The 14,984-nt window shown below is 37.9% G+C and overlaps 1 protein-coding gene across 1 annotated transcript; it reads right to left on the bottom strand.

The window, feature by feature from the left end:
• Positions 1 to 10,864: 10,864 nt before the first annotated feature.
• LOC5563699 (juvenile hormone esterase) lies at positions 10,865 to 12,910 on the bottom strand. Its single transcript, XM_021853573.1, has 4 exons — positions 12,662 to 12,910; positions 12,353 to 12,607; positions 11,260 to 12,299; positions 10,865 to 11,201 (listed from the first exon to the last, which is right to left on the bottom strand). The coding sequence occupies exons 1-4, from the start codon at positions 12,881 to 12,883 to the stop codon at positions 10,928 to 10,930; spliced, it is 1,791 nt and encodes a 596-aa protein (XP_021709265.1). The 5' UTR covers positions 12,884 to 12,910; the 3' UTR covers positions 10,865 to 10,927.
• Between the last annotated feature and the right edge of the window lie 2,074 nt (positions 12,911 to 14,984).

Below are 14,984 nucleotides of genomic sequence, written 5' to 3' on the forward strand. Positions count from 1 at the left end.
TAATTTCACTATCTTTCAAGAAGTGAAAAATAAACTTTCACATTACGACATTTTAAACGATATTTTCTCACTTAATTATGATGAATAACAGTTAGGTAAAACATTTATAGAAATTCCGAATAAAATGCCCAGGATCCGGCTACTGATTATTCATTCATTATCAAAAAAAAAAAAAAAATAACGTTAATTTCAGATAAAACTTAAATGAGAAGCGGCTAATTATTGAGCATGGAATATTCCAACTTCAAGTTTTAAAACAATCAACTGGCCAGAAATAAGACCATTCTTCTAACTCTTCGCGGACCGCACAAATGCAACCCAGAAATATAAACGAAAAAAAAAATACTAACTCCTCCTTACGTCCCTTCTGTAATCAATTATGCTCCCTTTCCTCTGGAAAACCGTTTAAACAACCCTGGAACATAATTATTTTTGTTCTCCCAAAACTTCAGTGTCACTTATAACCTCCACCTGAAGGATGTGAAAAAGATGGCGTAATGCAAGAAGGCAGTCATGACAAAAGGGGGTTATGGTGGAGTCTGAGAAAATTTAAAGAAATTTGATATAGAATTTGAATTGTTGAAAATGGTTCTATTCTGATAGGTTGAATGCCGTTGAATGAATGCATATGGATTGTGCTACTTTTCTCCGAATGTCGTTTCCCGGAATTTCATCTCCTCGAATGTCATTTCCGCGAATGCCGGTTCTTCGAATGACCCGTTTCCTCGAAAGCCATTTCCCTGTTAGCCATCTCCCCGAATGACCTGTTTCCCCGGAAAGAGATGCAGTTAAAAAAGATGCAAGAATATCCGCATATCCGATAACCGGTTTGTTCACCACCTTAAAATGCAAAAAGTTATGGCAATTACAGTGTTGATAGACTCACATTCAAAATCTCAATCAATACGCTCTCCCGTGAGAGCAAACTCATTAGAGATCTGTTTTGCAAATCTCACGCTTGAGATTTTGATGAAAAATCAACTCAATCAACTCAAACCGTAAACAATGATTCAGTCGCAAAACCCGGCAAAAACTCGTGAAATCCGAATGTTGTGGTTTACGTTAGAAAGGATTAACGTAATTTTACCAGACTACCAAAAAATTATTGCCGGGTGTGAGTAAACTGTGGAAATTCGAGACAATGAGTTAAAAAGGTGAGCCAACTCATCCGTGATTTTTTGACTGCTGAGTTGCATGATTGACAACTCACGCATGAAAAATCTCAAGCGTGAGTTGTGAGAAATTGAGTTTTCCACAACACTGGGCAATTATGAGTGCTAAAAACTTTTCGGGGAACTGGGTTTCGAAGAAACAACATTTAGGGAAAAGTAGCTCAACCATTTGTAGATCTGCGTTTGATACAGATAAACTTAAACTATCAATTTCGATAATATTTTTCTGTTGCAATGGAACAGCAAGCGAAGTTATTGAGTGATTTTAAGTATTTTCTGCCCAGCAACTACTGAAAATACTAATTATTTCATAAAAAGAGCAAACTGGGCTATTTTTATCCCATACGGTTCATCTGAAACCACTTTGCCCTACTCAACAGCCAACCCAGCTGCCTCTCGGGGACAGCAACTCCGCCAACCATCTGGAAGTGTTTGCAAAATGAGAAACGAAAATAATCAACAAAATTAATGCGTTTTTTTACGATAAACGAATTTTTACGGGTGGTGGTTTTGTGGCACTTGCCGCGCAGAGGTATCCCAACGCGGATCGCACCGATTGCAGTTCGATTTTATTGCCACTGAGAGCGACGTCGTCATTTGGTGGTATTGAAAGCGCGGAACAAATGAAGGCCATTTGGCAGGAATCGGACGCCATTACTCGGTGCGATAAGCGACAATTGATTGTCTAATTAGTTGGATTGTTATTACCGTCGTTGGTGGTTTGTGAAAAGTTTTAACTTTTTATGAAGGTTGATACCAGAACGGTGTTAGTTTAGGTGATTATCAAAGATTTGACGCGTTAGCTTAGAATGTATTGATGACCATACAATTCTTAGTTTCTGTTCGTGACTGTCCAGAAATTTCGATAAGCACAAGGAACTAACAGATGTAGCTTAGGAGTACGCAACCATATTCAATGTACATTTTCGAAGACTTCAAACTATATGAAGCAGTGCTGGATTTGGGCTTCAAATGCTCGAGTCAGATCTCCCAAAGGCGACTGTTGTATCATATATTCTGATTGGCTCCCATGCACAGTATTCTTAATTCTTTTGATTAATATGAAACTTAAAATCTTAGGATGGCAAACATTGGTCAAGCTACCCTACTAGACAAATTGACGTTCCTTGAAATACGACTGTTACTCCATATTCCTACATGTATTTACACCATCCTCTCCATCAGTCTTTCAGCCAACGATGCGATGCGACGCTTGGCTTCAGCAAGTGCAAACAAACTCGTCTCAAAATTAAATTTAACAACTGTCATTTCCATAAACAAAAATTAAAAACTCCTCCCGCACCGGTTTCCGTTTCCTCATATTTCCCATTCCCGGTAATGGTTGTTGTTATTGTTTCTCCTGTGTGCACAAGTAATAGCCGGGTGACGTCGAGTTTGCTGCAACTTTGAAATGAAATTCCAACTTCCTCCAACTCCCGTTGTCGTCGTCGTCAGCTGGGGATGTCTTACCTACTCCAATCTGTCAAGCAAGCGACGCGACAAGAGGAATTATTATAAACTGACTGCCAGTCATCAGAGTGAACCCCTTTTGCCAGGCAGTTTCCGCTGACGACTGACGACGTTTCACTTCCTGCCAGCTAGGAGAGCGAACGCAGAAAAGGCACTCGACTTTGTTAATAATCGGAGCATTGTGTATTGCTTTTCAGCTGCTAAATGTGGTTTCAGTGCGACGAACAATATAGTAGTTTTTTTTACTGTGTTTTCAATAAACCCATCCTTAATATATATAGTACTTATACTAGCACCAGATGAATGAAATAATTTTTGCCTAAAATTATTAAATATGTTATTTGACATCTGCCCTAATGTTTCATCCGTAGATAGTCTATGTAATTCATTAGTACTTTACTGCCGTGAATCGCAAGTCATTCCCATCTGCATTTTCGTCAAAATTGAGTTGAGTCCAGTTTCTAACTTTTTCAATGCTCTTTCAGCTGCCCTAATGAGATAAAAAGATTTGTGAAAAAGTTAGAAAAAATAGCAAGTCAAATTGTCCCATAATGAAAAGTAATAGCATATCAGTCCCACTACCGATTTCCACACCGTGTAGCACAAAAATGAACCGTGTTTTGATCACCTTTATATTTTTCTCAGAGAGATATCGTAGAGAAAAGCAAATTGTGAAAGTTTCATTAAGATTTGATCATGTTCCAATCCTCTGGATTTTTTTTTAATATTCGTATGGAAAACGAGTTTGGAAACTTCACAGCCCATTTTTTCAATGCCTACTTTTTACAGATGGGACTGACTTGCGATTCACGGCAGTTTACCAGGGAGGGAAGTTTTATTTTAAATTCTCTGTAGATCCTTCTTTTTGGTATTACGATCAAAAACTTGTTCTTAAGACATATTATATATTTGTCACATGTGGCCCTCAATGGTAGGACCGTTCAAATTTCAAGATTTTCCATTTAAAAGGATCATTAATTAGATTTGGATGGACTCGGGGAATATTCCGGAACCGCTATAGGTAGGGTGTGATGTGGTCATTGTCAGCCCATCATATTCATCATATTCATACTCAAAATTCATGATTTTTCAGATTTTTTCAGTATAATGCCAAATACCAAACATACAATTCCTTTTCTTGTTTTTGGCACTACGTTCCAACTGTTGCAGAACCTGTTTCTCAGCTTAGTGCACTTAGTTATAAGGAATTCTATAATTATTTACTAAGATTTTTCTTTATCGATTAACCATTTTTGCGTGAATATCGAATAGCAGGCAGTATCGTAAAAATTCAGCCGAATAATTTCCGATCAGTGCGAAAACGAACAAAAACAAACTCCGCTAGCACGAAGCCAATCTGACCTTGAGGGTGAATGTGACGAGAAAGAGAGTGGGTGCAACACGCGCACGCATTCAGTTTGACCCACTGTTGGTATCATTTCAAAATTCAATTTCACCTAGAGGCACTGAGACTGAAAATTGAATATAAAAATTACAAATAAATTTTATATTACTGAGGGTCGGCGTTGTTGACTGTACATTGAAATATGCAGACACTGAAACAGGTACTGTTTCATAAGGCCGGCTCTGAAGATACGTTCCTCACCAATTGGGAGATTTGTACCATGCTACTCAGCTTGGTTTTGCTAAAAATTTACGACTATCTAGGCCTCCCACACATACAATTATTACATTCGCTATTACACGCTATTTACCAAATGAATAATTACTGACTCCATTATCGTTTTCAAAAATATCATAGCACCTCTAGTTTTTGAAATAATGACTAATGAAAAATGCGAAATTTGGCTATTTCAGCCAACTTGCATGCAAGTATGTTAGCTTGTATGATAATTTATTCGCTGAATTTGCCACAGAATTCAAAGTTCATGATAATTTCGATGTTTGAAATTTATTTTCTAATGGTTTCGAAAAGTATTGTATTCTGGAATATAAGAAAAACGAAGAATTTTGTATGAAGACCGCATGCATATTGGAAAAATCGATTTAATTTAAATTTAATCGTACAATTTCAACCAAATTATATCTGAAATGGAAGATGAAGTCATATATTGCATGGTTGGTGGATTAGATCACAAACAAGTTTGATAAATCATACTTTAAATTTCATGCAAACATCAACAAAAACAGTATTTTGTACCAATTTGGCGACCTGTAGCTAAAAATTGAGCCATGCTGGAACGTTTCTGAGAATGGCACCAGATTCAGAGAGCCTAAATCTACTAGAGACACTTTATTTGATCCTTGATACACGCAAAAATTTTATTTCTGCTATGCTGTGTAACATAACGAATCTCGATCATTAAACTAGCCATAATGCATTGTTCAGAAGTGAAACGTTCTCACCAGCGAACTCGTGGCGATACGACGGGTGAATTTCGGTTGACGATCCCCAAAGTGGACAGTTCTCGAATTCTTGGGTTAGACCGACAGTTACTGAGTATTTCTCGATTGTCTCGAAAGGAAAAACACGATTCCGTCGGCTTTCAACGAGAAGTATAATTCAACTGGCTTGAGAAATACAATTCAGTGAGAGTTCAAAAGAACCTTTTGGTGTATGTGAGTAATGTATAATGAGAGAGAACGCAAAATTTATTTTCGTCACGAATGCGGCTGTTAAATACTGACAGTGTTTATTGGGAAACTGTTGTACAGCAATAATTCAAAATTTGAAATTCATCTTATTACTATTACTATTACTATACTATTTTGCTCTGAACATGCATGTTTTTTTTTATTTATATGAGATGAGACGGTTTATTGTTGACGAATAAGGACAACAATGGCAATTTTGGGATCAGTTTGAATAGAGCTTCTACAAATCCTGCAAAATTGTTCCAGAAAAACCAAAATTTTTCACAGAATTCCTTCCGAAATATATCCTGAGATTACGCCGGAAATTTCTCCAGAGACTCTATTAGAAATTTCTTCATGAATTCCTTCTAAAATTCTTCAAGGGACTAAACCAGAAATTTCTCCAATTTTTCTCGGAAGAAGTTTTGATCGCTTTCAGACTTTTAGACCGGTTCCAATAAGGCTCCAGGAAAACCTTCAGAAATTCCTCCAGAAATCCTGCCATGAATTCCTCCACGGATTCCTCCATGAATAATTTCAGGAGTTTCTGCAGAAAAATCTGTATCATGACTTCTCTAGAAATATCAAGAGGATTCCTCCTGTAAAACCTTTACTGTTACATTTTCCTCAATTCTCATGAAATTTCACCGAGGATACTTGCTGGTGTTTTCCCTGGTAGTCCTCTCGAGATTTCTCCACGAATTATTCCGGGGTTTCACGATTTCTTCAAGGGATTCCTCAACAGTTTGGGAGTTCAGGATTTCTCCCAGCGATACCTCCAGGAAAATTGCTAGATGAGTTACTGCAAGGATTGTTTCAGGTAATCTTTCGGGAATTTCTCCAGCAATTCGTTCTCAGCTTCCAAAAATTCCTCTGGAAATGCCTTTAATAATTCTTTCAAATATTCTTTCAGAGATTCCCAATTATTTCCTTCAAGAGTTCATCAGAAATTACTCTTAAAATTTATACAGGGATCCATCCAATAATTTTTCCAGGAATTTTTATACGAACATGATTTTTTTGAGGAATCTAAGAGTTTCTAGAGCAATTCCTAAAAGAACATGAAGAAGGGAAATCCTTGTAGGATATATGGAAGAATTTTTAGTGTTAGAGGTGAATCAGTGCTTTTTAAGCCAAGCCTTTTAAATAAAGACAATAAAACTGAAGTAATCCTTAGAAGAATCCCTTGAGCATTCCCTGGCTCAGTTTTGTAAGAATTCAACGAGAAATTCTTGCAAGAGCCCCGAAAAGATACCCGAGGAAATGTGGAAAAGCTGTACACGGTTTTTTTCCTTGGTATTTTTTTTTTTTAGTAATTCGTGCATAAATTCATGGAAAATTGCTGGCGGGATTCCTACAGAAATCACTGTAGCTATTTTACTGGAGTAATCTCTGGAGGACTCTCTGCAGAAATTGCCTGGATAAATTTCCGAAGGAATCAATGAAAGGTTACCTGGGTATATTGTTGAAGAGATCTCCAAAGGATTACCTAGATAAACTGCTGAAGCATTCCCTGGAGTAATACCTAGAGATATGCTTGATATGATCAATGTAGGGGTGTTTCTTTTTTGAAAAAAAAAAACCTTGCAATAATCCATGAAGGAATCCATGGCGAAGCTTCTGGAGAAATCCAGGAAGAGACTTTCCTAGAGGAATCTATGCAGAGACTTTCTTGGAGGAATCCATGGAGGAATTCTGAGGGGTAATATGTGCTAAAATCATTGGAGAAATTCAAAGGGGAATCTCTGGAGGATTACATGAAAAATCCTTGCAGTGTTTTATCTAGTGATTTTCTTGGAGGTATCTCCGAAAAAATCCTTCTTGGAGGTACCTCTGATAGAAACCCTAGAAGAAAACCTTCAAGACTTAGATAAGTTATTTCTTATAGAATATCTGAAGTAATCGCTGGTAGAACCCCTGGAGAAATTCCTGGTAGAATACCTAGAGCATACTCTAGCTAGAGAAACCTCTGGTTGGATCTCCGGAATAATTCCTGGTGGAATCTCAAGAGTACCTTCAGAGAAATCCATGGAGAAATACCTGGATTAATAATTAAAGAGATTGTTCTTGTGGAGGAATTCCTCGAGAAGGCCTTGAAGATATCTCTGCAACAATCTCTGTAGAGATTTTGCTACAGGTGTTCATGGTGAAGTCTGTGGAAGAATTCCGAATTTCCAGGCTAATCTCTGAAGAAATACCAGATGTAACCGCTTGAAGTATCCCTGAAGGAACCTTCCGACAAAACCGTGGAAAAATTCCTGGAGGAATTCCTGGAAAAGATTCTTGAAGAATCCTTGGAGAACTTTCTATATTAGATTTCACTGGTTGAATCTATTAAGGAATTACTGGAGGAATTCCTAACAAAATATTTGAAATAATTTCTTTAGAGATTTTTAAAAATTTTCTCAGATGTACAGAAATCAAACTCTGTATTCAGATTTGGAGGACAATTTTTTTTTCATAATAACGGTCTATCAGAGCACCGTGTTTTTTCTAATTCAGACTATTTCAGACCCTTGGAGGAATTTGTATAGAAATATCTAGTCAATTCCCTAGAAAAATCCTCGGATAAATTGCTGTAAGGATTGTTGTATACATTTCCAAGATAATGTCTGAATTTTAATGAATTTCTGGTAAAATTTCTGGAAGGAATCCTTGAAATAATCTCTGAAGAAATTCAGGAATATACTTTGGGTGGTATTTTTGAAGCAATCTCAATTGCGGTTAGAAGTTCTAGTTCGGTTCCGGGCATTCGAATATAATAATTTTCGGATTGGGAGACCCAGACAGCGGTAGCGGTTATCACGAAACTTTTCAATAAGACCTAGCTGATTTTCATGATTCCGGATCGCACCAGTCAAAGATTACAACTGAAGTATTCCAAACAAATACGGCCAAATCTTCATCATCATTCTGTACGAAACGACTTTTGTCAAAAGGTTTACTGGTGAAGAAAAACAATCTGATTAGACAATAGCTAGAAACTACAGCAGGATTTTTCTCAGGTCATAAAATTGGTACGACCTAAGCAATATTTCATTTTTCAGAAATATATGCCAAGTTATAGCTTTTGTTAAGGAAGTTTTGAAATGATGATTTAAAACATTCAATTGTCGTCTTCATATTTTTAAAACATTTAGAAATAGTTCTCACTTTTTCTAATTCACTCTCCTAGAAATGGTTGAAAACATGCTCTTGTAATTTGATTTTCAAATGGACTAGTAAGTCTTAAATTGAAATTGTGCGCGTTTTTAAAGTGCATAACATATGTTCGAGCGTTTCCGTAATTAGTTAGTGAAAATTGGTTTTGTGGAAAAAAACATTTCTAAATTTATTTTCGCGGATCCTGCCAAATAATTTCGATAGCAGGATCGCAAGTGCAATGAAATTGTTAGGATTGAAAGTGTGTTGAATTGCAATGCTCCATCCAGCTCATCAATTAATTCTTTATGCGCATTGGAAGAATGGCTAGGTACCCATACAAGGGTTACAAAGGTGACTAAATTCAGGTCCTCAGTTTATGTGTGTGGGTTCCTGAGTGGAATGGGGATTCCCAATAACTTTCATCAGTTTTGATGTAAAGTTTAGATCTTAAAATATATTTGATTATATAGCCGGAAGAGCAAGAATTAGAATACCTACTGTTTGAAGTGTAAGGTTTGATAGAACAACAATTTCAGTGTCCACATACCACACACATTATTTATGGTTTGTAAAGCACAAATATGATGTACGATTGCCATTACAAGTTGATAACTCAATTTCTAAGTGAGTACCAATAATTAATGCATGCTGATATGCATACACCACTTCGAATCAGTGATGAGATCACTTGCTATAAAATCTAACACATATGTATACTCAATTGAATAGAAAATATCTATCGCCGCCTCTGATGAAGTACGGTAGACAAAGCGTTGAGTGTGTGACTTGCAGTTGCCACTGTGTTTTGCTTCTGCATACTATTGTTTTACTCGCAAAGTGATCAAGTAGATTCATTTTGTTTCCAACGGACGAAGTTTGAGACAGTTGTATTTATAATATTTTCTCGTAAACTTGGTATTAAAGTAAGTTAAGTAAATGGATTCGGAAGATGATCTATTGATGTTCACCGCGAGTGAAAAGGCTACCCAAACCAATGCTGCGGACCCTTTGCCTGTGCTTTCCAGCAAGTGTGTCGCCAATTCACCTGCTTCTAATAATGACAAAAAGTCGCGCACTAAGCAGGATCCATCCACTTCTTTGAAATTAGTGGTCAAACTTCCGAGAGGCTATGTCGATGAGATTTTCTTCAATGATTTGATGACCCAGCTCTTCACCATTCAACAAAAGCATGCAGATGATGAAGTTCAGCCAACTTTTACTGGCACAGGATATTCGTAAGGAATGGCATGGTTTTCGGCAAACGTTGTCTACAGCAAAGAATGGCTAGTTAGTTCCCTTAAGAAAATAGCAGACAATTCAACCGTTGAGAAAAATTATCCATTGGTTCCGAAGAGCGATCGAAATTCTCACAAAATTACGATGAACATGATAACCAAATTGAACAAAAATTTGGATACCAGATTCTGGAAGGTACCTCGTATTTGTCCACCAATCAATGGAAAACATTCAATTATTTTGATGATTGACGAAGCTTCGGTCAATTTGCTTGCACAACAAGTGAATCGCATCTTCATTCATAGATGTATGTGAAAGTTTATCCAAAAGCTTTAATAACACATTTGAAAGTCACAAAATATGAAGAAAAGGAAATTCATTTCCTCATATAAATCATATATTTTGCAATGAGTCACTGCTTCAAATGTAATCCACTATTAGAAAGAAGTGTGTACAAAATTCAGATTGCAATATAATTTAAATGAAATATTGGACGCCTTTATTTATTTTTATAATAACTTGCTTGTTCTATCTGAATTAGTTTTCCTAACTCATGTCTAAAACATGTTTAACAATGCCATGTGCAAGTTCATTTTGAACAATCGAAACACGATAAGCATTCTTGCCTAGAATAGAATAGAGTATTCGTGAAATATGTTCAACTATGTACAATTGAACTGCAGTAAATCATTCGGTTAAATTACGGTTCAAAAATCTTTTGTATCAGGTAAATAACGAAAAAGGCTTTATAAGTTGTGAGGCACAAATCTCCTATTTTGAGGGAAACGTGCCGCTTGAGCCAAAGTTCTGACGCCTGATCCATTGCAAGCTTGCTCATCAATCAATTCTTTATACGCGAAAGAAGAATGACTAGGTACCCATACAAGGGTTATAAAGGTGACTAAATTCAGTTCCTCAATTTGAGTTTGACAAGCGATAACAAGCTTCGACCTTGAGATGGCTGAGGCTAGAAATTTTTATTGTGGCCAAACTATCTGAACAGAAGTATATGACTTTATTCATTACGTGCTATTAAAGTGCTGATTGCACTCTTTACATGAGAGCAAATATTTCCGCCTGAAAAAAGGTGCTGTATCTGTCATGTGAGTAAAACTGATTTAGCCTAAGCCTACGAGAGTATACTCTAGCACCAACTCTATGTACCTTCAAGGAGGGAATCATCTATGTTACAAATCAAATGTATCACGAATAAGTAACAATATTGTATAAAACATAAAAAGAACTCGTTAATTTGATTTACCCATAAGGCTTATAATTAAATTTATTTAAAATAAATGGTCCATTAGCATCTAACTTTCAAAAAGTTTATTTAAATCAATACTGCTTGTGTCACTTGAGAGATACTTTTCGATTCTTCCTTTCATAACTTCTAGTTCTAAACACCGGTAATAGTACAAACACTCGTGCGCCACTCGCCACACCTGGAAAACAAAGTTTGAGCGATCGTCGTCAACCCTTACGTCATCCTTATCGTTTATGTTGAGAAACTGAGGTTCTGAACGATTTCCTTCGTACGATGGCCACTGAAAATCGGTCCCTTCGTCAATCTCTGGTGTTGGATTGCTGAAAATAAAATAATCATTTCTCATTGAGTGACTTTAACCCGGTCTATGCGTCTTACCCGTATTTCACGAAATTACTGAAGTAGCTCACGAACCGCTCCGACACTTTCCATTCCGTCTGAAAAGCGCCACGATTGGCCACAGCCTCCCGCACAACGTACGGCGAGAACAAATAGCCCAGATCATCGCCATGTAATGCTCCCTTGTAGCTGGCATCGACGGACATTTTGTACTTCAGGTTTCTGTATTTTCCAAACTTGCCATCGTACGCAAACCGGTAGTAATATATCGGCTCTGGGTATGATTCCTGCTGTGATAGTTGATAAAGAAGCTTCTTCACCGGGTAGTACATGTTAGCCAGATCTGCCATTTTTCCGTGGAAGTGTCTTCCGGCGTCGTTCGGTTCGACTTTGAACGCAAGCTTAGCGGCGGAGTCGATCATACTTTTCACCTCCTGGTAGACCGTTTTATTCTGACGATTGGGAAAGCTACTGTTGGCGGTAAATTCTGTCACAGGGACTCCGGCGAACAAGGGCGTGAATTCCAACGATGTCATTCCAATCATGAGCGGAACTTTGCTGGCCGGTTCTTCTAGGATGAGTTCATGAACAGGTTTAGTGACTAACGCATCAGGGTCGTCTTCGTTTTCAACAGTGGGAAGAAAGATGGGTAAATTGGCATACGCGAAAACGAATCTTCTGCTGTAAGCTTTCAGCGAAAACACATCTTTGAAGCTGGCGTTCATGAGCTCGTCGTAGGAGGACACATTGATCGAATCGAGATATGTGGGGGTAACATCCTCAGGGTTGTAGATCATGGCTGAAGGAGCCAGAACCGATCCGGACATTGCTATCACTCGGTGGAACAATCCTTGGAATGCCTTCAGATATAGGTAATATGTCACGGAGTGAGCTCCAACGCTTTGTCCCATGAGGGTCACATTATCGGGGTCACCTCCAAAGGGTTCTATATAGCGTTGAACCCACTTCAAAGCAGCCAGGTGATCCTTAAGTCCGAAGTTACCGCTGATGTTGAATTCTGGGTGGTGAAGAAAACCTAGAACTGACAATCGATAGTTGACGGAGACGATCATTACACCCTGGAACGATAGCTATTAGCAGAGGTGATTGAGGTAATATGTATAACACATACGTTTTCCATCAGCAAATCCACGCCGAACATATCGGTTTGAGGAGACCATACTGCGTAGCTTCCTCCGTGGATGTAAACCAGAACGGGATACTTCTCGTCATTGGTTGCATTTCCCAACGGCTTATAGACGTTCAAAAACAGACAATCTTCATCGCCGTATATTTCGTCCGCGTCATCAAAGGTGTTCAGTTGAGCGCAAATGCTTCCGAGTCGCGTATACTGCTCCGTTCCTTTCGGGGCTCTTACCACTGGACTCTACAAATAACATCATAAATCTACATCTCTTAGTTTTCTCTCTTCTCAACCAACCTTGAACCTCAGCGATCCAACCGGTGGCTCTGCGTATCGTATTCCCAGGTATTCGCAATACCGAAAACCATTGAACGTTTGATTCAGGACACCAACACCGGAAGCAGTTCCCCCATCGAAGTTAACCACGCAAGGATTGCTCTCAGGAACATCTTCCGCTTGTCCGAAGCACCCACTAATCACCAGCAGACCACCTACAAAAACTACAACCGAAGCGGTCATCACGAGAATCTAGACTATCTAAGCAATGGTCAAGTTCCGCATTTAACCGCGCTAGAACTTACTTACGCTAGGCCATCATTCGTCGTCGTCGTCGTCGTCGTCGTCTATTGTTGGGATGCACTCAGCGTAGATTACAATTGATGCTGGCTGTTATGTGCGCGATCACGGTGCATCTCCCACTCGGTTTACGTCTCTCACTGCAACGACGCTGTAAACTGTGATGGGTCGGCTGGCCGTGAAATGATATGGAAAGGTTGTAGAGCTTGTAAAAATGCCGCCCGGTATAGTAGCGAAAGGGTCGGCGGCCGGTCATCAATCAATTAACGATGAGGGCTTGCGATTTAGAGAATATTCCACTATTACCGGGTGGCGATCGTGAAGACGTTGAATGGGTGAGGGTGGTGAATCTGTGCGATGCACACAAAGCATTTTGATCGCGTCAAAGTACGACGCTCTTTTTGTCTTATTCTGTGGTTATTCCAGTGACATTGAATATTTATGAGCATTTCAAAGGGAAAGTAACTGGCGTTTTAAATTAGTTTCAATTTGGTTGCAGTGCATATGTTGGTAAACAAGTTTTAGCGGCAGTGCACCGGAACTTTCTTTAGAACTGAGACGAGAGTTTGTAAATAGAATCAGAACGCAAAACAAGAGTCATATTTAAGACGAGGATCTTCCAGGGTTGGAAAATGTTTGGATTTTCCAGGAAATTACTTTGGTCCTTTAATTTACGAACTATATTGTCCTTTAATTTACGAACTATATTGAACTATATGAAATGTGTCAAAAACACAGCGTAACATTGAGGAATTTTTTGTGTGTCCCAAGAATCACGTCACAACTACAGATCGCCAAAGTTGTATAAAACAGTGGTTTTATTGATGTTTATATAAAATTAAAACTATGATTTATCAAATTTGAAAAATAGGAAACTTTCATTTAAGATGTAATTTGGAATAAATTGCACAACTAAATTTAGAGACTTTTTCAGCATGATGGCAGTCGCCGTAAAAAATTCTTTGTTTCTCTTTTGTGGCTAAATACAAAGCTCTTCTAAACCGTCTAAAAATAAGTTTTGAGCATCGAAAATATTATGAACTTTGTTGATTAGTTTTGTTTTACACATGAAGTTTGAATTGTGTCGCAAATTAATGAAATAAATAGTCATTTCAGATGGTAAACTTGCATGAAAGTTGGCTGAAATAGTCCAAATAAGCATTTTTAACAGCCAATATCTCAAAATTCAGACGTGCTATGATAGTTTTGATAAGCGCAATGGATTCAGAATCCTTCAATTCTATAAATATCAGTATTTTGGTACTTGCGAAAAAAAAGTGCTCAGCATTGACTACTATTGAATCTTGTAGATTTTAATCAGACTAAACGGTGTCAATTATGATGAAAACCATTCTACCAAAATTGGAGGCGATTTGGAAGAAATTTGGTTGTGCACACGCCATTTGAAGTTTATATGGGAATTACTATGGAAAAGGCAAACATTTTGTGTTCATTCCTCTAACTGCTCGTCGTAATAATCTATGGAAAAGTGAACAAATTCTGCTTATGTGAAATCTTCCCAGCTACAACTTTGACGAACACCACATTTTGATGGGACGTAAGGATAATTTTTTATTGATTCCAAAGTGTAGATCATGCTGAGATGATCATTCCATTACTTTCAGAGCAACACTGCTTTTTGCTGTAGAACATAGTAGCCTGGATTACTTTGATCTATTCTTCCCGCCAGGAGCTCGGTTGTTGCTTGCTGAGCAGTTGGCAGAGCATGCAAAATGCGAACTCACTTTATAATTATAAATAGCAATTTATCTTTACGTCCAATCAAAATGTGGTCTTCAGCAAAGTTGTAGCTGGGAAAATTTCACAAGAGCTGAGTCGGTTCACTTTCCCATAAAATATTATGGCGAAGAGATAGAGGGTTGAGCACAAAAGGTGAGCGTTTTCCATAGCAATCTCCATATAAACTTCAAATGACGTGTGCATAGTCAAATTTCTTCAAAATCGTTTCAAATTTTGGGAGGATGCTATTTACCATGATAAAAATCGTTTAAGCATAGGGGAGCAAAAATTTCAAAATTTGCAT

The sequence above is a fragment of the Aedes aegypti genome, chromosome 3 (genome assembly GCF_002204515.2).
Source record: "Aedes aegypti strain LVP_AGWG chromosome 3, AaegL5.0 Primary Assembly, whole genome shotgun sequence".
Classification (NCBI taxonomy): Eukaryota; Metazoa; Arthropoda; class Insecta; order Diptera; family Culicidae; genus Aedes; species Aedes aegypti.